This window comes from Amblyomma maculatum, chromosome 4 (genome assembly GCF_055883805.1).
Source record: "Amblyomma maculatum isolate TAMU_Amacu chromosome 4, ASM5588380v1, whole genome shotgun sequence".
In the NCBI taxonomy this organism is placed as follows: domain Eukaryota; kingdom Metazoa; phylum Arthropoda; class Arachnida; order Ixodida; family Ixodidae; genus Amblyomma; species Amblyomma maculatum.
In genome coordinates, this window is record NC_139347.1 from 21,124,800 (window position 1) to 21,147,991 (window position 23,192).

The 23,192-nt window shown below is 44.5% G+C and overlaps 1 protein-coding gene across 1 annotated transcript; it reads left to right on the plus strand.

Annotated features, from left to right (window-relative positions):
* The first annotated feature begins 1,507 nt into the window (after positions 1–1,507).
* On the plus strand, positions 1,508–22,938 carry LOC146190478 (solute carrier organic anion transporter family member 4A1-like). Its single transcript, XM_084600172.1, has 12 exons — positions 1,508–1,813; positions 3,512–3,781; positions 5,818–5,920; positions 5,982–6,081; positions 7,362–7,483; positions 10,061–10,312; positions 14,057–14,146; positions 16,230–16,428; positions 18,303–18,459; positions 20,516–20,777; positions 21,110–21,312; positions 22,426–22,938. The coding sequence occupies exons 1-12, from the start codon at positions 1,508–1,510 to the stop codon at positions 22,936–22,938; spliced, it is 2,577 nt and encodes an 858-aa protein (XP_084456298.1).
* Positions 22,939–23,192: the final 254 nt, after the last annotated feature.

A 23,192-nucleotide genomic window follows, 5' to 3' on the forward strand; every position in this document is an offset into this window, starting at 1 on the left:
CATCTGTACTTGTTTCTTGATTCTTGATATTGCCTTAATTAGTCATGTGATACATTCCGTACAATTACCACTACGTACTTGAATAAAAATAATCGTGGTTTGTTGTTCGAAATCTGTTGAGCGTGCCCTACTTCGGCCACTATTGGCCACTGCAACAGTGAGGTTGCCCTGTCTACCACGGGCCTCAAAGGCCAACGCGCCCTCGGAGTGAAACCCCGGCGATAGCGGCAGTACCGGACTAGGAATTCCGCCAGATGCCGCCAGCAAGAGCAAGATTAAATATATTTCTTCCTTCTCTGTCACCCGCGAATGCGCTCTCAAACGCCAGAACTTGGTCTTAGACAAATCCATGTCATAGCACCATCTTCACGTGTCTGAACACGCTGTACAGGCTTTCTCGGGTTAGCAGGTAGCTCGTTCGAGCACCCGGGCTCATTCCAGTTGGTTGACGCTTACTATAGCAGTGCTCGGCGACGGCAGTGAAAGTCAAACGATAATTAGGTCGTGACTCCGCATACCAAACATAGCTAAACTATGGGACATAGCGCTAATGACAGCATTCCGTGCTTAGCTATGCTAATTGATTTCTGATGTTTTGGTATGGGACTTTTAGAAAAATTTGCAGAATGCTACAAACAGGAAGCTACGATTAAATGACTATTTCAACTGTGAGACGTAAGAGCATTGAATATATGTACACGTAATAATTTTTACTGTCTTACCATCGAAGTAGATGAAAACAAAGAACTAAGGAAGAAGAAGTCTGAAGAGCGCGTGGTGCGCGCGTCATCCCGCGACGAAGTGATCAAGCGCCATCTTTGCATTCGGCCCGTTCTTCTAGCTCTCGGCCAGCGTAAATTTTATTCGCCGCTGCCTCCAGCCTGCCCGTAGCCGCATAGCCCTCCTGTTTCTTGGAGGCTTCTCGCTCGGCGAGGGTACAGAAAAAGAGTGAGTGCATGTCGTGAAAGTGTGTCCTTAGCTACATAGCGACGTTGTTCTCTAGCCTAGTTAGCGTGAAGAAAGCAGTTTGGTTTGAAGGGGATAAAAAAAGTTTATTTTGCGCTGCCGATAGCTTTGCACGTTTTTGTAGCCTACTTACCGGCAGCGGATCAGTATTTGTTTAGGACAGGGTTTCCCAGGATAAATTTAAATGTTGGGGAACCAGACCAGACAGAAGCGGTCTGTAGGGGCTGGGGCGGTAACCTTGCAGCCTTACCCGATGTGTGGTGGACACGGGAACTCTGTGCTTCCTGCTTGCAGTCGCGGGTGTTGAAAGACCTCCAAGCTCTCCAACTTGTTTCGTGTGCTGCTGTTTTGGTCAATAGAAAGAAACAACCGACGCGAACAAAAAGATGGCCAGCGGAAGTCTCAGTGCAGCTACCGCTGAGAAAGAGCAATGCATGCGTTTTTGAGCTCAATCTTTTCTGACCTCATGGAGCATTAGAGCGTGCTGATGCACTGAGGGAACTCGCTATGCAGTTTCAACGTCGAAGGGCTCTATCCCGCTATGTGGCCCGGTGAATACAAGGGGTCCTCGGAGTTCTCGGTCTCTTCGTTCGGCATCTCAGTACCGCAGCTCTTGAAGGGCTCGCGGCGCGGGTTCTCGGGTACGGACCGGACCACCAACCACGACGTCCACTGTGGCCTCCTGGGCTTCTACCCTTCGTTTCTGCAGGGCTACCGCACTCCTCGGTGCTACCTCTTCTTCCTGTGTATCCTGGGTATGACTCAGGGCTTCGTCGTTAACGGGCTCGTCTCTGTAGTGACGCCCACCATCGAGAAGCGCTTTCAGCTGCTCGGCATTGAAGTTGGGGTAAGATTCACTGCTCCCTCAAACTGACTTTAGCAGAGCAAGCAGCTCTGTTGTTGCACCTTGAGACCAAAACTTAAAAGCACACGTATTCCTACACGCTGAAAACGTGTTTCGCCCGATGGTGGCAAGATGATACTATTTTTTTTTCAGGTCACACTTACCTACTGGAAGTTTATTGCATACAAAGTGTAAAAAAAAATACCTTTTCTGCGTTTGTGAAGAAGCCCGACAGAGTATGATGACACAATTCCCCTTCCTCACGACGTCGCACCAACGCATGGTAGAAACATATCATATTTTCCTGTACTCGTAGAGTCGCATATACAGGCTCGTGTTTTTTCAGGGATTTCAGCGCGTGCCAAGTTGTCCATTCACATCAGCTTAGGTGCTTCTATTTGTGTGCAGTTGGCAAACAAACAATGGTGTCCAAGAAAAAACAAACAAGCAAAAACAAAATAGCATTGCAACGAAGGAAGCTAACATAGCAACCGAGGGACCCTTCCCTAGGAAGCAGGCTTAACGAATTTATTTCTGCAAATTTTTGCTGAACAACTTTGCCTCTGATTACACCGAGGTAAGACCTACAAAAGGCAGGTGTAGCCGGACAATTAGTAGTGTAGAATTCCAAATGCATAGTATATAATCGGGATTCAGTTCATCAAGCGCACTAATTCAATAAATCGTAAGAGTAATATTTACAGCACAGGCAGGGCTGAACAAAAATATCAGCAGAAGGAGGAACTAAATGAGACGACACTGATAAGAGCAAACGATGAAGTGTCACATCGAAGGTAGAGCCCATAGTCTGTCGACAGATCACGATGTATCGCTTCTTTGACCCACGAGCTACGTTTCCTATGGCGCTAAGCGCTTCTAACTAATCGAGAACCGTGCCACAAAGCCGAAAATTTTGCCTTGGCTGCACACACAATGAGAAAACGACTAAATAGCAAAACTTCCAAGTGGACGGTTAGGATATTAATCCTATGAGGCAGCAATGACTGATAAGCAACATTGCTCAATATATGTGCATGCCAGAAGCAGTGGTATGCAGTCCTCGCATGTTTTGATACACTGGGGCAGTTTATTTGTATTATGCAAACAGAAGCTGAGCATCACCATGTTACGTGTGGGATGCGTAACAGGGTAGTACATATTTAATACGACGTATCTAGCCGAAATGATTATATCTGATGCTGAATAAGGTGACTGAGCTTTGACAGATTAACGGTCGTTGGCCCTGTTCCACCAATCGAGGATAAGTTGAAGATAGGTTTGGAGGGTCATTAAATCTTCACTAGATGTAATATGGTAGATGTTAATGCAATCGTCAACGAAGATGACTCGCCGCTCCCGCAGCACTGCGCCGTACTGCAGTACACTGTTTGGATGCGGGCTGTTCCTTCCAAGTGCTATTTTATACGGCATGCTGTTTATTCTTGCGCAGAATTCTGTGTGCTGCTTTTATACATGGTGTTTTGTCGCGTGCTGTTATTTCGTGACCTCATGAATTATAGCGCAATATTTCTCAGGATAATTGGGGATGCATTTATCAAGCTGCTGTGAAGATATTGTCATGGGAGCATGTGGGTTAATTGATTGAACATGTGTACAAATTATGTCGGGCAGCTGTAGCTCTAGGATGCCGTCGGATGGTCTCGGCCAGTGGCGGGAGGGATGCTGGTGAACCACGTGCAGGTGATACAGAGCATGTTCAACGTGGCGTCGTGCATCATGGTGACACCTGTGAGCTACCACGGCGGTGTGGGCCACAAGCCGGTCATACTAGGCATCGGTGCCCTGGTCATGTCCGCCGGTTCCATGGTGTTCGCCTCGCCCCACTTCATCGCGCCACCGCATCTGGTGATGGACAGCGACAGTGCCAACGTCTGTCCCCAACGAGGCCCCGGGAAGTGCTCCCTCACTGGCAGGACCACCAACTCCAATGCATTCAAATACTTCTTCATGGTAAGGAACGCACTAACCAATTGACCAGGACACATTTGGCGCACTTAAACGAAGTCTACGGACTTTTTCATATTTTTTTTTCTTGCTTTATAAGAAAGCTTTATTACCAAATTAGCGGTTGCACTGCTGTTGAGCTGAGAAACACAGCAGAACTGTTCAAAAAGTAATTTTCCGATATTGCAGTCTCGTTTTCACAATGGTAGTCCACGTCTGAAAACAGACATCGTGGACACGACATGCAGTTAGTACGTAACTCCATGCAAGTCAATGAATACATGAACTTCCATGCCGCTTAAGTCGCGTGCAGAACGTGTCATTAACTAAGATACACATAATTTCTTAAATCTATAATCGAGTGCACCAAACTAGCTTGAAATAAATGAAATGACTAAATAAACAAAATAAACTCGGTTACATGCATCATAGATAACAACCATTTTTGCAGCTCTGCTAATGGTAGCACCGCTTCAAGTGTCGCGGCGTCTTTAGTATTGTGGTTTTAGTATTGAACGCATTTTAAAAACGAATCAGGCAAGAATAAAGAATAAAGGTAGCTGCAATTTATGAAGATAAAAAGTTAGGCTGAATTTGGTTGCTATGAACACAATTGCCTGTCTTTATGACGTTGTGGCATAATTATAAATCTTAGCATAGTCACTACAGACGCCCCAAACAGTGAAATGTTTGTAGCAACCAAAAGATATAGCATGTCTCCGCCACCCCATCTGCTAAAACCTGAGTTTCCTGCTTAATTTAAAATATAAATTCCTGGTTAAACCGTGAAGTCGTCCTTCGAGGCTGCCACCAAGTGGTAAGATCTACCAAAATGTATATTAATCTCCGCCAGCAGATTGTCCGTTTATGGTCACCTTGATGAACCTGTACTTACAATGTTCATTTCATCTTGTTCCTGGTCCCTACTGTGGCGAATTAATTTTTGTGCATATAACAAATTAGGAAATCTTTGAAAGCGATCTGTTATTTGTGAACTTGTTCATTTAACGAGTCGTGGTGGCTGTTAGCTGCGGACGTTGCGTCACAGTGGCCTGGATTGAGAGATAACCGTCACTTGAGAAACATTTCTCGATCTATTGCCATCTGCTCTTCAAGTGACGGTCAAGCGCTGTCAGCCTACTCTACATCTGTGCGCACATAGAACGTTTGTACAGCCAGTTATTGACCTCACACTGCTTCCTACAGGGCGGTTACAACAACACAATCGGCAAACATGTACGTACATTCCAGCGCATGTACTATTAGCGTATAACATTTGAAGACACGATGCATCTTTAATTCTGATTACTGCTTGATCCCTCTGACTTTCGATTCCGTTTTCATTTTGACCAAAGGTTATTTTCTGGTCTCCTCATTCTCCTGGATTTCAGTCTTCTTTCTTGATTCCGGTGTGAACAAGAATAACAGGCTTTGGATAGGTGGCACCACATCACGACCAGTTAACCAAAAAAACGTGCGCGGTTTGGATTTACAAGAACAGGGTTAAAAGTCTGCAAAAATATTTAGGCGCAAAATGTTGTCAACTTTAACGTTTTGTCGTAATTTAACCAAGTCCTTGTAAAACCAAGCAGCAGACGTATTTTTCAAAAGAATACTCCAACTGCCCGATCACACACACAGTAAACAAACAGTGGCCTAAAAACTAGGCTCATTACTAAGTGAGCAATTATGCAAGCATTGGAAATGAGGTGACTTTAACCATCCGCGAAGGACATTTCAATATTAGAGTAACCAATGTAAGCGGCAGAAAAATGCTGCGCACGTCATGTTTACGGCAGGAATAAATTACGTGACGTTTCAAAAATATACCTTGGTATTTGGTGTGCGATATAACTGAACTGCTCCTTCTCTAGGATGTACACCATAAAATGATTGATGGGATGGATTGGTTCGAGAATATTTCTGCCAGCCTGGGTTCCTTGACATCGGAGAGCTCGCACTCGCATCTGAAATTTTAATTCTATTGAAACGCGGCCAGTAGGCCGACATGAAAATTTGACTGACGTTTCCTCCTGATGCAGATAGGCCATGCGTTGCACGGTGTTGGCTCGTCACCCTTCTTCACTCTCGGGGTGGCATTTCTGGACCAGAACGTACCGACCAGCAGCGCATCCATCTACATGGGTAGGTAACAGGCATGACTCACGTAGAGACTAACATAAGTGTGCTATCAACTATTTTGCAGCTATTTTCTATGCCACGTCCGTCCTTGGACCCGCTATGGGCTTCCTCCTGGGTGGCTATTTTCTATCAAAATACACGGACATTACCGTCGATGCCTCACAGTGAGTTCAGCTACATTTTACCGCTATATTCTTATCCACTGGCGCTGAGAGAATACACGTCTGCAATAGGCAAATAATTGCCCAGCCTATACACAGATAATGTTTCAAAAGGCTCCTAAACTCGCCATTCTCAGCGCGTTATATTTATGCATTACTCTACTAAGCTGAAACCTTTTGCAGCAGGCTGGTCATCGTATTTTGCACACTCTTGACCGCTGTATTGTGCTTACGCTTCAAATTGTAAGCCGGGCAGCAAGTTGTTATTTGTCAGCTTCGACAATAGGCTTTTGGACGCATTTTACTTTCATGAAAGGAGGTTTGAAAGTGGTCCCCTATCAATCACTATTCTATATTAATTAGTGCAACAACCAGGAGCTATAAATGCTGGCGAGGGAAAATATAACGAGGAGCCATTCCGAACTATCTTAGTAATTAGGCGGAAAGAGCCTTAGAAACGGAAAAAAATGTTTGCCAGGCATCTTTTGGCTCGTATGGCATGGAGAAGCAACACAGTGGCAAGTTATAAGCGAGGCCTTCATAATTAAACGCGATGTTTTTTTGCATACGGGCGAAAAACATTTTGATAAATATTCACGCCCGAACTTATACTAAGATAGGTATTTATTTAGGTATTGAATTAGGCATTTTTTTAGGTTTTCAGTTTTCCCCCAGCGGTTGAGACTGTAATTGCGTGCCTGATGACGTTAGCACTTCTAGGCGTTCATTTATCTGTTATGCAGCGTTGCTTATGGTTCCTAAGGTTAATTCGCATCGGGTAATTAGTCTGTCTGTTGCTCAGGCTGATTATTATGAATGCTTTTTATTTTATCTTTTTATTAGTTGGCTAGTTTCAAGTAACTGTTCGATGTTTTTGCTACTGTTCGGTTCTGATTTGAAAGGGAATCGGGGGCCTAGGCTTCATCACAGTGGGACTATGGGGAGCAGAGACGAAGGATCAGGAGCAGCCAGGGAGGAGAGGCGAGGAAGAACATGTTGTCCCAAAAAGCAGGACCTGACTCGTGTTTTTGCTTATCGCATGGTCTGTGTGAAAATTTCTCAATGTTCATATTTCGTAAACCTTTGTGCGTTGAAACCATTCCTATTTTGAGGCACATGCATGTGGGTGTCGGTGTTCCTTGACATGAGAACATGCACAAACGTTTTAATGGTATACTTTAGGGCTGACGCAAGCTGCACTATATGCACTGCACCCTATAGGACTATAATGCGATCTACTCGCTATTGCAATGCTACTGCAATGTAACAACAACGCCATGCAGGCTGGGCATGGACTCTTCGAGCACAAACTGGGTGGGCGCCTGGTGGCTGGGCTTCTTTGGGGCTTCGATCATCATGTTCCTTGCAGCTTTTCCCGTCGCCGGTTTTCCCAGGGAGTTGCCAAGTACGTACAAGACGAGGCTCACTGATTTGTACGACGTGCTTATTTTGGGAATCTGCAATTGTAACGCCAAGTACTCGTAGCATAAAGTACGAAAAATTGAATCTGAGGAACATGTACCACACTCCAGGTAATATACCCAATAACAATGGGCGAATAACAGAGCATGGCGCCAGGTAACAGCAGAGATTTCATTGAAAAGTGTTTCTTCTGCTTCCACTGCTATCGAGAGCTTAAGAAATAGAAATTTTTTCAAAGATTTGGCGTCAAATTGAGGTTCCACATTTGTAAATGAGGTTTCTTTTGTGAGAAACATTTAAACTTTATAGAGCGCATGGATGCTTTTGCGCGCATATGGAAGTTGATGGAAACAAATACGCGCAATGGGCATCGCGAATGTTTTGCAGTTTAACTTGCGAGGCGGTGCATCTAAGAATCGTATTCGCCTTTCGCACGCAGTTCTTGGGTTCGAATCCGCTCCCACGATTCTTTTTCAGAGCTTTCTAGAGGCTGCAGACAAGATTTGTAGTAGCGTTTTACCGCGTTTAGTGCATGACACCTATTAGTGCTTGTGCACTAAAAGTTACCGTTTTGTCATTCGTCAGAAGGACACAGCCAAAGCCGGGTAAGAAAAGGCTGCTAAAAATCCCCCCCCCCCCCCCCTTCCCCTCTTTCTTTTGTTGCGTAATGTCTACCAAGAATGATTAGTGCTTGGCGCTGTATATTATGCACCGTAACGTGGCATTCAGGGTGTCCATTTCGACAAATGTTGGTCTCTTTTTGTGTGACTGCCCTGTCCAGCGGGCGCCATGCCTTTAGCACTATTGCAAAACATGAAGATGACAGTCACCGAGGCCTCGAAAAAAGCTAAATTGCGTTCTGACCTATGAAAGATGCTTTTTGTTCCCTTGAGGTAACAGCGCAAAACGCGGACTGAGCACAAGACGAGAAGACGACACAACGAGGTTGAAAAACAGCGCTCATTGTGTCGTCTTCTCGCATTGTGCTCACGTCCAGGTTTTGCGCTTTTACCTCAGGATGGAAAACCAACAAGCCCAAGCTGCTATTCTGGGTTTAGCTCCCGTTGTCGATGATCTTGAGGCGACGTCAGTCCAACAATGAGAGCGAACACATTCTTCGTTATCCGGGCAGATATTTGCCTTCATCCGAGCACCGATTTATTTTCTACCAGGCCATGAAAGAAAGTTAACCAGACGAGTTCTCCGCTCTATAAGGTTTTTGCCCCCTGTCTAAGGAGAGAAGCAAAGTAGCGCACGCTCTCGATTAGAACACCGCCTGACGCTAGTGGACGAGCAGGCCACCGTTGGAAGCGCGATCAGTAATATGAAATCAAGTCCGTCACTGTGTTGCTGGGTCAAGTCAAGCGCTTCCCATTTTAGCACCCAGTTGTATACACAGTTCGATGAGCAGTCCGCGCGCTGTTTCTCCTATATCGTTGTCAGGCTGGCATCTTTTTGTGGCCACGTATGCTTTTCATACTTCAACATTTCACAGATGCTTAATACGGCAAGTGCAGCCTGATAAAGGGAGAAGTAGGAAGCCGCTTGCGAAGCGATCGCTGTGCGAGTTATACGTTAAAGCAGACGAGTTCTCGTTTGTTGACAACGTGCTATGCACGTAAGCATTTCAGGTTTGCACCCACTCTCAATAACGGGAGAAACAGTAAAGTTTTCCTATTTGAAACAGCGAATTGAATCGGAAGAAAGCCTACGCACATGCTGAGATTTGGGTTTAGCACAGATATATCTGCACACAGTTTTACGTGTGAGAGAATTATGCAGTTGATATATATTTATTAAATACAATACCGTATTAGCGAGGATGCTGCTAAATTTGCTATGACATCAGCAATTAAAACACCATTAAACCATATGAAAAGGCGTACTCAGGAGCAGTGAATTGCTACAGGCGTATTAATGACATTTCTCACAAGTATTTAAAGTTTGTTCTTGGCTCCGATAAATTGTAAAAATTATGCAAAAAAAAAAAGTTTCGGTCAAACCATAGAAAAGCGAGGATAATGCAGCTGAGCAGAATTTCCACTCGCGAAAGCGTTATCTTCATTATCTATAGTTAAAAAAACTCAACATCAGTCGTGTACAACGCAGCGAACTACGGTGCAAAAAGGGTACAGGTGGAACTTTCAGAGACGAGAAGAAAGCAAAGTTGGTCATGTAAAAAACAGGACTTGATGCTACTCTGCTTGAAAGGAAGAAATGTCTATGGGCAGCGCATGCGTAAAGCGAACGAAATATAACCGATCGTCCCTATTGGTAAATCACTAGATTTCGAGGAGAGGGAGATCGGCCTAAATTTAGTTGAATGGTTAGATAGTAATAACGTTGCAGAAACAAGGTGATTGCAGCTAACACACGGCAATGTTAATCGGAGGGCTGTGAGTGTGTCCTTGGTCCTTTGTCCTGCAGCTAGCGGAAGCAGGTTGATGCTTCTGATGACGACCACCAACATCACCGCCAGATTCTGTAGCAGCGAGCTTCTATAAGTAAATATGACTGCCAGGTGGAGCATAATACGATTCCGTGCTCGTGTTTCGTGCAGCTGCCAAGCAGAAAGCCAGAGAAGTTGCCCAAAAGGAGAAGGAAAAGCAGAAATCGAAGCAGGCCCGGAGCACGTTCGATGTGCAAGATTCGAAGGCTCCCGAGGAACCGAAGGATGGGCTACATGATGTGCAGGGGTCGGGGACGAACGCTGCTGTAAGCTCTCCGCCAGAGCGAAGTTTCGTTAACCACGTCAAGAGGCTAATCATGAATCCCACTTTCGTCTGTCTGACGCTGGCAGCAGCTGCCGAAAGTAAGTCGACATCCAAGCAGTTTATACGTAGGTCAGAAAATAGCGGTCGTAGAGCCTTAATTCTGATCGCATTTGTCAGTTACACCTGGGATTGGCACGCAACGTTTCGCACTGTAGCTAAACATCAGCCCAACATGAATGCGAGCATGCTCTAAAATGCAGCCTGTGTCCGCAGAAAATAGTAACGGATAGTCCTCTTTCGCGAGCAGTTGCGATTTGTATTACCAATGCGTAATCATGGCCATGTGGCCAAACATCAAAACTCTCATTTTCTCGCTGGAAAGTTGATTATAAAGAATTTAAGAAGTTCAAGAATATTATAACAATATAGCTCCAGGACGTATATTAAAGCGAAAGCGCTTCTTGGCTCATGCGTGGTGTAGGCCGGGAGTGTCTCCATCGTAGTGTCAGCTAAATATTTATGCACACAAACTGAGAATATTAAAAACTCTCATCACCAGGAATCGAACCGCCACCTTTCCGTTCCTCAGATGAGCGCACAAAGTCTATGCAATGGCGACTGCCTGAGAAAGCACTTGTAATTCCACTTGTCTAGCGTAAGGTTTCCGGAGAGCACTGAAGGAAAGGACAACAACGATAGTAAGAAAATATCAAGAATGAACCAAAGTTAGACACACCTGACCAAGAAAATAGGTTATGGCGAGGAACGAAAGCGCTTCCGAGTATGAACATACAAAAAATAAAAGGCCACGAATTTTCCGTTAGAAGCGAAGCGCCATCTAGCGTGAGTGACACAAATTGGCACTGCACAGCAGTCTCGTGCCGCAAGGAACAGCACGCGAATGGAAGAGAGTAGGCTTTCTTATTTTCATCACTGAAGGAATCGTAGGAGCATGCAATCTTCTGAATTTTTACTTTCTGGTAAACGAAAACAGGCTGGATTTCTTTGTGCCAGCTTTTTTAATTCGGTTGAGGTGTGGCCTTAAGGCGCTAAGAACGCTGTTGTAATCCTGAAATATAGACCCGCGAAGCGAGAAAGATGAAATCTAGACGATGACAAGCCAGGAATGAAATAGGTAGGTACAGACCAGCCGAATTTGTCTCGCACTTCTGTCGTTTTTAGGATGATTTGAGACAAGACATTGTCACCTGTGTTTACGCCATAAAGGGAAAAGATATGCTAGCACATAGAAATCCGGAAAGCCATTACTCAATGGTGGCGGAAAGCCGTACAATTTGAGTGATAATAAGTTAGAGGCTATGAGACAGGTGAAGAGCTGTGCAGTGGCAATACATCTGAATTTCATGAAATTTGAGTAAACAATCTTCGAGGAGTAGATGAGAAGATTTACTTTTTTGCAGCTCTCGTATTAAGCGCTTGTACACGACTTCATTATTTATAGGAATCGACGCTGGGCTTCCGTAGGTGACACTGAGCAGCTTCGACTGGGACATCTCTGAGATATCTATGTGAAATCTCCGTGGAAAATACGTGGACAATCCCAGACTGGTGCTTTCCCCTGTGCATCCCTCGTAACTTCTATAGCGGTATTAGAGGGGCTAATTATTCTCTCATCTATCCAGGTTCGGCTCCTCTCGGCTTTTTGGTTCAAATCTGGTTTGTGAGGTTTAACGCCCCAAATGGACACATGCTATGAGGAATGCCGCATCGGAGGGCTCTGGAAATTTTGACCACCCGCTGTTTTTTAACGTGCGCTGACATCGCACAGCACACAGGCGCCTTGCTTTTTGTTTCCATCGAAAAGTGGCTGCCGCGGCTGGGATTTGGTTCCCCATCCTTGGACATAGCGTTCGAGCGCCCTAGGCGCGGCGGGGAAGTTCCGGCATTTTGAAGGCGCTTAAGCAGACTGATGCTCTATTCAGGAAACACCTCGTAATTCTTTAACTGTACTGCCCACAATAACCACACACAATAAATTCCGTGAGCATCATGCGTTTCGGACTTGAAAATAGTATAATTGATGTACTGTTCGGTGCGAGACAAGCTTAGGCAAGTCAGTATATTTTACAGTAAGCTTAAAAGCATTCTGCTCATTACTTAACCAGCAACATTCACAGCTAGTTGTGACTAATGTATCTGCATTAAAGTAGTTTAAATTTCTTTCTTGTATTGCAAATGCTTACAACTCATTATTTCTTACAGTAGCTCAAATGGTCTAAAGTGGCCACGCCTCGAGTATAAAATCTCAGGCATAATTTAGGTGCACGCTAGACTACGTGCAGTATTTCAACCACATATGGGGTGAATTAAGCAAACCACGTGCGATTTTTACTCAGGAGCGTCTTTGAACGACGTTTAGTGCTCATATAGGTAGCCTCTACAGCGCGCCGCTAGATCTAAAAGGAAGCTAAGTGTGCGCTTTACACGAATAGCTATCCGCATGACCTATTAGTATCTTACACTGGCTTGTTACGATGACCTTATTCGGGTCCAGGTGTGACACGTACGATTCTGTTTTCAAGTTCTAATATTCATAGAGCACAGAATGATGGGCCTTGGTGGGTCCAAGGTAGAAAGCAGATGTTTTGCCTATATAGACTAGTCCATGGTCAAACGTGTGGGAAGTGTACACTTGTCTTGCATTTGTAGAATTCCCCTCGCTTCCATAGAGCGGGCTACAGTACTAAAGAGCACTATTAAGTTTGTTCTGGTTAGCTTTTCCAATATCCGTCGGAAATCATCATATAGCACTGTTTGCACTGAACTGATTCTGGGCCGAGTTGAGGAACCCACAAAACCACATGGATGCCTTTGCTGTAAACAGAAAGGCCTATATCTTTTGTGCTACATGGTGCATATATTTTCTAAGCTAACATATATTTTCTAGTAGGGCCTTGAGGAGGATACGCTAGAGTGAAGTTCAGCTTGTGTTTTTTTTCCTGTTTTCTTTTAGAAGTGGCCCTATGTTTGTAACGTATGCGAGAATTCATGGGCTCATCAGCTGGTTTTTGCACAACTGTCTTTGTGACAACGTGTATCTGGTAAAACAATGAAAATATAACTGAATCGGTCAACAGGTGTGAGCTCATTGAGAAATCACGACCTGTATCTGAATATACAAACATGGATTTACTTAATGGTCAAGTCATGGCAATGCTTATGTGGCTATAGAGGAAAAGACATCTGATCATCTTTGACGTCAGAAGCGTCTACAGCCCAGTGAATTTGATTTCAAGGGTTTATGTTATTCGACATTAAATTTAGGCTTGCATTCAATTGAGCGACGACTGAAAGTAACTCGGCAGCGATGATAATACCAATTTGCTCGGTGAGATCTGCCGGCATCAAAGAGGAATTTATTAACTTGCTAGGCTTCGTGATTACTGCAGCAAGATATCACGTAGCATACCCACAGCGTGCCCATGGGCCGTTAGGAGGAAGTATACCAAGGTATGACTTTTATGAAATGAATGATTTTCACATATTCTAGTGGGCAATTTGCCTTTCTTATTTTGTAGCACTCTGATTCATGGGTTGATTTTCTGCATATTGTTTTTCTGCCGAGAAGGATCTGCTTGTAAAATCAAGAATGTGCTCTCAAGCACAAATGACATTTCGCATATTTACGGAAAACAATAAATGCCAATGAGCAGGATTGCTCAAGACGATTCACGGCATCAATAATTTGTAAGTGTAATTTTTCCTGCGCCAATTTGATACATATTTCTAGAGGATCTATCAAGGAACATTATATCGATGCATTTTGCGCCGTTTTGTGTTCAAGCACGGAATACATTTACTCAATCTGGCGCTCGTTTCAGCCATGGTGGCGTCAGGGCTGACTGGATTTGCGACGAAGATCTTCATATCCATGTTCGGCATATCCTCTTCACAGGCTTCTGGCATCCTAGGTACGTAATAAGTGTATTGTTCAGAAACATCTTCTGACGATGCAAGGTCGCTTAAATTCAAAATTGATGCTGGGGAAGTTTTAGGCAATAATATAACCATGCAATCCATCAAAACGCTGTAGCTTAGAATCTATATTTTCTTGTGAACTACATGTACTTTGCAATAAAAAAAACCTGGTTTGGCCTCGTGTTGGAGGAGGGGATAATGGGGATAGTAATTTAGGCGAAGAGTAGCAGAGACAGACGCGGACAAGGAAGGAGACGAACACAACGCTTTGTTCGTTCCTTGTCCGCGTCTTTCTGTGAGATACTGAGGATGTCCAACTGGATTACCAACTAGCGCAACAAAAGACTATGTCACTTCAGTTCAGCGAACTATATATGTTCCCTGCTCTCTTACGGCTTGAAAAGGGTCTTGGCAGTCTGTATAACCTTAAACAACGTTGTTCAAACTGTATTGTGCTTATTCAAACACCAGTTTAGGTGCCTTTCCTTTTGTGCAACGTGATATTTCTAAACTGCCGACTAATAGTGTCTCCTGGATAAATGTTTTAGACGCAAAGCGTCGAGGATCATACTCGGAGCTGACAAGAGAGACGAGACAGCATTTTGCTCCGCAGCTAAATTCTTATTTTCCTCCTTTTTTTATAGCTTCTGGCTGTCTAAGAAGTTAGCAGCCAATTATTTTGTTATTCAATATAACAGCGTTAATGTTTTATAGGTCCTTCTTAAAGCTACTTTTTTGCGGCAAAAACTACAAAGTGTTTCTTAGATGTATAGGGTTACACAGGGCCTCTGAGCTCTCGCAGTGGCGGTAATCGGCTCATACGTCAAGGAATCGTTATAAGTAACAGTGAGCTGCTGCTGTGAAAACGATGCCCCATTCTATGTTTAGGCCCTATCCGAATCACGTGTTCTAGCACTTCGGTCTCTCCTTCGGCTTCGATTTGAGTTAGTACGTATTCTTTAGCCTACAGTCGTAAACTACCTTGTTACGCGAAAAACCACCTAAATAGATTTGAAACCCTGATTGAACCAGGCCGTACTAACGTGCGGCGTGGCCTAGAAGTAATAAGTATGTCTAGGAATCAAAATATCCCAGTGGATTTGGTATCTATGTTAAAAGTGTGGCTCAGTTTGGAAACTCTTATCAATGCGAGTCTACGATCTGGTATTGTGATGTCATGCAATAAGTTGGCCAATTAGTGTTCGGTTGTGCCTCTTGCGAAGTAGCACCAGCCAGGGTAAGGATGTGTGGATGACCGTACCAACAAACATTGGCGAAATCCGGAAGTGTGGATCTTGGTGGTACGACACTGAGACATTAAGAGAATTCACTTAAATAAATAAATTGAAGTAAATAAACAAACAAATAAATATTAAATAAATAGATCAATAAATAAATAAATAAAAGTGAGAAACAAATAAATACTTGCTTTATTACCCTTCAATGTGGTATTTGGGAATTCTGACTTGTTACTGCTAACCTGCTCGAAGTTATTTACTTAGTATTGCTGTATTTGTTACGCAGGGCTCAATGATGAAGATGGCATACAGAAAAAATAGTGAGCACTCAAAAGCACATAATGAAATGAACTGTGTCAAATTTCTTGGAATACAGAAGTTATGTTTTGCTATCGGGATGAGTATCAACGAAATTCCAGGAGAAACACGCATGTAGGTAGGGAACACATTTCTCCATATTAAAAAAAAATCATTGCCTATAGATACAGTGAAGGCACTTGGATGTGCAACTACGACGACAGACTATAGTAACCAACATGTATGAATCATTGCAACAGCAGTGGAGTAGAGTTCAATCAGAAATTTCCACTGCCTAGAGAAACAATTGCATAATGATATGGCACAATGGTACTTTGCTCTCTTACGCCTTGGAATTCATAAACAAGCATGTTGTTTTTCCTTTTAGTTTAGAGCATAAAAAAAGTCTGATCTATTGTATTATGGGTGTGTAGAGTTATTTATTAGTATATATATTACTACTTTAAAGCCTGAGGATTTCTGGCGCTACGCACCGCCAGGAGACCTGACACTAGTGCCCTTCACTTTTCTCGTACTGCAGGCGCTGTGGCTGTGCCGAGCGCATGCGGTGGTACCCTGCTTGGTGGTTATGTCATCACGAAGCTTAACGTGAAATCTTCGACTATCGTGCGCTACTGCGTCATCCTCTCGTTCGTGCCCTGGTTCTCGCTGTTCGTCTTCATGCGCTCATGCACCAATAACCAGAGCGCCCTCGCTAACATGACTACCTCGAATTACCCGTAAGCACACGGATACGGTTCGCCTAAGACTGAGCGCCTTGTGCGCTGTCAGCTTAGCCATACCTACGTTATGTTAATTTTATTAGAAAAATGTGTCGTGCATATATAATTCCAAATCTAATTTAATTTCAATCGCATGGTAAATATATTTGGCTTAAAGAAATTTGAAGATAACCGTTGAATATCTTACTGCAGTGTTGATGATTCAAAGCGTTGTGGAGCCTGAAAAGCAACGCGGCATACTGATGTATATTTTGTGATGAAGTGAATGTTTACCATCCCAATTTTCTGCGCTGATATGTTATGCTAGATAAGTGTGTTCTCATTCATATGCCAAGACATGCACTGTTTCCTAATGAATGCGCAGTTTTTGATCCCTGCTGAGTTATCTTTCTTTTATAGTGACCAATGGCAGAATGAATGGAAAATAAAGACATTGTTGATGTAGTGATCATGAGTTTGGTTTCACTCGTTGTACCAGTTTAACGTGCCGTACGCTCAGATTATCAGATACGTGTACGAGCAGGTAAAGAGAAGGAAAGAGGGAATAGAGTGGCAAGGACAAGCATCCCGAATAAAGCGGAAAATCGTGGCCAGTGACTCCTCGTATGAGGAAACACATGTCACTGGTCGTGTTCAGCAGATGCCCATTAACCCGCTTTATTTGCGCCTTTGCTACACCCAAGCTTTAATAGCAGCAGTCCTCTGCAATCTGCCTAATTGATCATTGAGAGCATGCAAACTACTTTTGCGCGGGTAGTTCTCAGCATTTTCCCAGAAGGTAACAACATCTACGTGAAGGTCGGGATATGTAGTAGTCGGAAAATACCTACATCACCTGCTGCCGTGCTTTTTATGTGTTGTCGTCTCACATGAAAAATATATTCTTCCAACTTAAATGCTACCTTATAGCGAACAGGGCTACTGTGTCTTCGTTGCAATAGCAAGTTGTTCCTGACTATTGGTTTGTCAACTGGACATTTTTTAAAAGCCCTGTTTTCCTAAAACCGATGTTGGCGCTGTCCGCATTATGAGCGAAAAAAACGTGGGCAGTGCTCAAGCAGGCGATAGCTGGGGAAGAGATAGGGATGCTCAATGTTTTCGTCGATGAGTAGTGTGTTGTATCAATACCATGTGTTACTAAGATGGAAATAACACCAACTCAGGTTCTCATTGGAAGTGACAGGTGGGACAGGAATGAACTTTGTAGGTCTTTGTAGGCACTTCCATGCGGATTCGTTATAGCAAGGCTTTATATCAAGGTCAAGTGATACCTGTCGACCAGTAGCAAGATAGACCGGTAACATTGGACTGTATATGTGTGTATGAGATATTAGAGGCACCAGGTAAGGAATTGGCAACTCAGCGCTCAAAGTTTACATGTATACGTGAAGCAGGAAACACAAGGGGAGCCGCAGACGGGAGTCAGATGTCCTGCGCTACTTTTCTCTGCCTGGGCTCCTGTCTGCACCCGTCAACACTAAATTCTCTCTGGCCTACTGCGACACCGGTGCAACCGCGTGCGCCACGCTTGAGACAGGAGCTTGTCGCACGTCGGCGAGCAGCATCAAGAATTGTGCTGTAAATTGCGATAAGCCGGTCAGCGACCATGCTTTAGTGTACTGTTCTATGGCCATAGAACGTCCAGAGTGGATGCGGTTGTTGGAGCGGCGTGTGGCACCACCGTTGTCTTTTGGCTTGTTATACGTACGTACCGACTAGGAGAGAGATTGAAATCCCAAGGTAGTAGTACTCACGAAATACAGCCGAAAAGGACTGAATCGCCAGTCTTATATGATTTAACGTACATGCACAGTTCCGCGTAATAAGAGAGCGAAGACTAAGCGACAGCCATGGCTCGTGTGTGCGTGCAGCCAACAGCTCACCTTCCACGACCTGGAGCGTTCGTGTAATTCGCACTGCAACTGCACCGGCGTCGGGTACGACCCTGTCTGCGGAAGTGACAACTTCACCTACTACTCGCCCTGTATCGCCGGCTGTGCAGACGAGAAACGACACGAGAAGACCAAGGTGAGCGGCCCTGCCTCGCCTAGGATTGCATTCGCTGAAGATCCTTTTCCATTCTTTGTTTGCTAACGAAACATTTCTAAAAGCCATGTTTTGCAGCATATCTGGCGTCAGCATTGTCGTTGTTGTGAGAATAATTACGAGCATGCCTGCAGCTGGTGGTAGTCGGCAGGTGATGCAGTCGGGCCCCGATTTGGTGGTGTGTTTTGTGACGCCACGAGTCCGCGTGACATGACCAGGATGAATGGAGCTCCCAAATCTGTCAGCTTTTTCATGGTGGAAGGGTGATACAGGACGTGGATCCGATACCTTTTGACCTTAATTTATTACGGGCAGGCACGTTCGTAGGATTTGGTAAAAAGGACATTTTATTGTTTTAAGAAATGGCCGGTTAAGACAGCTAGATAACCACCGTATTCTGATAAGTGTGTTAGATAATGGATGCACAAATTTGTTTAGTTTGAGGCTCACAATATTAATGCAGGTGCCACCTTTGATAGGGTTAGGCCCGTCGGTTAGGCGAACGACGACATTGCTCAAGCCAAGAACGGGTGATGAAGAGCAGTTTTCTAAAATGGTGGCCGATAAAAAAATTTCGATGGGGGAGCGAGAGGTCCCTCCGCCGAAAGAGTATATTGTATGGTGTTCAACTGGGTGGACCATGGCTGCCAGTTGCCAAATTCTCATTAGCTTGATCACCACACAAAATCATAACAAATATTAAATATATAGCTGCCTCGGTATTTTGAGCGCTGAAGACAGGGAACCCTCGGTTGGAATACAATTGTAGAAATGGATGCCAATGCCAAGTGACGGCCGAAGGGAGGTCATCCGCGACCCGTATATTTTCGAAAGAAAGATCCTCCACACTCTGTGTGCGGCACCGCGGTGCTCCTTTCTTGTTAAAATTATCCATACTGCAAAACCAATGTATTGATGAGAGTTGGGTCGTTGTGAACTGAACAGGTTACATGAGACCCACTGAAATAGTGTTAGATTGTGTATGTGAGACGCAATAGGCTGCATGTTCTGCAGAGTTTGGGGGCACAGACGCGTCAGAGGAAGTATGTCACCTGATGGTTGTCTGCGTGAATTACAATGCGGGCTGTAGGAAGCTGAAGTCGTTCCGAAATGTTCTGGTCTTTTCGTATCAGCAATTCTGGCTAGATGCGAGGAATCGGCTTTCTAACCTACATTGAAAGCGACTATAGATATTGTTGATTGCTACAATATGCGGCGAAAAGTGAGCGGCTGTGTGTGGACATTCGGAAAGATTTTTATTGATTAGGAAAACCGCATTTTTTCGTTTCTCTGGTTGACCGTATGGTTATGGTTGCGTCAATAAAACTCGTAGTTAATTGATCCTGATGAATTTCGCTCCCTCTTTCAGCTCTTGGTACGGTGAAAACGTCTCTACCACATTGCGCTGCGAAGATGTGACACCACTGAAAAAGATAGCTTGCAAGCGCTGAGTTCGTTTGTCAATCTGCCTACAAAAGTACGGATTAATTCACAGATTACGCGCCGTAAAAAGAGAACAGAATAACATGTGCTCTACGTGACGAGAGCAGAAATAATGAATATACAGTCTTAACCAAGAAAAACGGATTTCATCGTGAGAAGGGACAATGGTTCAGAAAACTAACAACAAGAGTCTGAGGCTGCGCTCTTGCCTTGCACTGAAGCCTAATTTACTCCGTGTTAAGAGTAGGTTTAACTATTTTTCGTGTCCGTATTATGCGTATGACATGCGGCCAGCTTCTCTGGATGAGAACAGACGCAGGTTTCATAAATACGGATGCTTATGAGCTGCCCATTCGAATCCACATGTTGCTTCAGGATGAGGCTGTCCTTTTTGGCTCTGAACGCAATCGGTCTAAAAACGCATTTTAATTGGAATTTGAAATTTGCCACTAGGAACAGCTAAGGTAATCTATTTTTTGGAGGTTTCAGTGCACGGGTCTATAGAAGCAAGGACGGTTTTCATTTTGAAGCGACTTGCAAGTTTTGCGCAAACTCCACATCGGCTAATCTTGGTGCGCGCGTTGTTTGCACTCAGCTGTACACGCAGTGCACGTGCGTGAACGGGCCTACTCTGAACATGCCGCTCGAGAACGACACCCTTTTCTACTACATGGCCAAGCGGGACCCGTGCATGTCCGACTGCTCCCTCATATTTGTCTACGCGGGCGCCATGTTCATAGCTCTCTTCTTCACCTTCCTGCTGATCGTGCCCGCGCTCACGGCGCTGTTACGCTGCATGGACGAGGACATCAAATCGACTGGCATCGGCGTCAACTACGTGGCCATCAGGCTGCTTGGTATGTGCCCTTGATACGATGCTGAGGACAGACATCAATGCTTTGAGGCGGTGACTCTTAACTTCGCAGACACATTGCGTTGCGTCATACGTTGGGTTATCTCAAAGCACTTTTTGAATTTTTAAATGGACATTTAATATTCACAGGACAGACGCTTGCTCGCGTATAATACATAGAGCTGCGTACCCGGTGCTCGAGCTTCGAGTAACATCAGAAAGCGTGTTTTCGATGATTTATAGAGCTGACCAGAAACATGAGATAAAGCCAACTACAGATTTAAAGGGCAGTATAGGACCATCTAAGAAGTGTTCCTTACTCTTCGTTCATAACAGGGACAATCCCGGGGCCAATAGTATTCGGCCACTTAATCGACCGCAGCTGCATCCTGTGGGAGGGAACGTGCAGCGGTGGATATGGCGCCTGTGCCGTCTACGAAAACTCGGCCATGGGCATGAACCTGTTCCGGGTCATGTTTAGCGTCAAGACGGCCTCTATACTGTTCTTCTCCTGCGCCGCAGTCAGCAGCATGATGCAGGTACCGTTTTGATTTCTGGCTTTTATGCTGACACTGTGATTTAGGGTTCACCGCGGGTATGGCACAAGCCGAAGTGAACTTGTACACAAGCCCTATTGGATGGTTTAAGACTTGTCTGAACGAGAGTCGCGTTTAAAAATTTCAAGAAATTGTTTTTCAATCATTTCGATGCTGTCGAACATGGATATCAAGCGTTAACTTATGAAACAGTAGCGTTGAGAGCACTCCTCGATGGTAGCATTGCTGAATATATTTAGTGACTTGAAATTGTTTATTGTTTTTTATCTGTTCAATGTTTCAGTACTACGCAGTTTTTATTCTCCTTATTTATTATTTTTATTTGATCTTGTGACCACGTGGTCTGCATGAGGCGACAGGGTAGGCATTCTCTCAATGTTGAGGCCAACACCTGCTGTATTGGTAATGCCATGTACAGAGTGCGGCTTTACCCCAAATTTACTGAATGCAGTTAGAGCCCGCAATTTTCCTGCAGTTGAAGCAACTTGTCTCAGCCATATCTAGGATGCGTTTGCATTCGTTGGATGAGTATACTTTACGTACAGATGGCTAAGTGCGAGAAAGTTTCAAATGACTTACTCTCTACCCTTTTTTAGACTTTAGTAATCAAAGAAGACATTAGAAGAACGGTTCAGTCATGAAAAATTTTAACATGTGAACGTATCAGAGAAATCATCCTTGAGAAGTGACGTCAGCTGCAGCTTTTAGACGCTTCACGGTTCTCATGGAAACTTTATTTAGTATGGCAGGATGTAAGAGTTTGCCTTGTTTGGTAACGAAATTTGTCTGTGCATTTCTCAAGGCGTGTTCTCCACATGCACTGTGTGAATGCAGACGCCATTTTACCTGAGCTTGAAATCCGATGAGTTTCAACCCTATTTTGCTATTATTCGCCGCTAGATGAATTCATCGGCAGAAATGCGGCAGAACGCCCCATACTCTGCCCAAAGTCCCCGCTGACATCTTAAAGAGCGGGCTGACATTGATATCTTGGGTCGTAGATTGAGGTTTGTTGAAAACAAAGGACAAACAATTCAATTATAAAATAAACAGTCGCTGAGTAAGTACTGGTAAAACACTCCAATTTTTTAACAGACATCTTCATCACCGTCCAATGCCGAAGCGACCCCTGCTGTGGTGGTTCCGGACGACAGAGGTTCTGACAAGCAGAAGGAGCAGACGGATAAGGGGCAGCAGCAACAGCAGCTGGAGATTTGGAGCAGTTCTGGCGGCGCCCCTGAAAAGCAGAAACAGCCGACGGAAATGGGGCAGCAGCAACGGCAGTTGGAGAGTTCAGTAAGTTCTGCCAGTTCTGCCAGCGCATCCGAGAAACAGAAACAGCTGACGGGAAAGGAGCAGCAGCAACAGCAGCTGGAGAATTCGGGAAGTTCTGCCAGTTCTGTCGGTGCACTTGAGAAGAAGAAACAGCAGGCGGAAAAGGAACAGCATCAACGGCAGATAGAGAGTTCGGCCATTGCTGGCGGCGCACAGGACATCGTCAACAGGAAAAAGGAGAGCGCAAGAGAGCCCGGAACCAAAACTGATACGAAAGCTGGGAAAACCAGAAAAAAGAAGAGGAGAGCGCAGGTCCCAAAGCATGCGCAATAAGAATCCACCCCAACGCAGTATCTGGCCGACGGATATGCACCAAACCGTCCGGACCACTTCAACACTGGACTGCAGCGCATGTGCTGTAAGCACCGGCACTGAAATGCGCTGAAAGATGATCAGGATTGGTATTGATAAACAACACTATAACAGACTTAATTATGGTACCTGCTGTCCGTAGGCGTTGTTTTGGCCGCACGCATAAACAAAGTACTATTTTACCTGCTGAAGAATTGGATGGGTTGCAAGGGGAT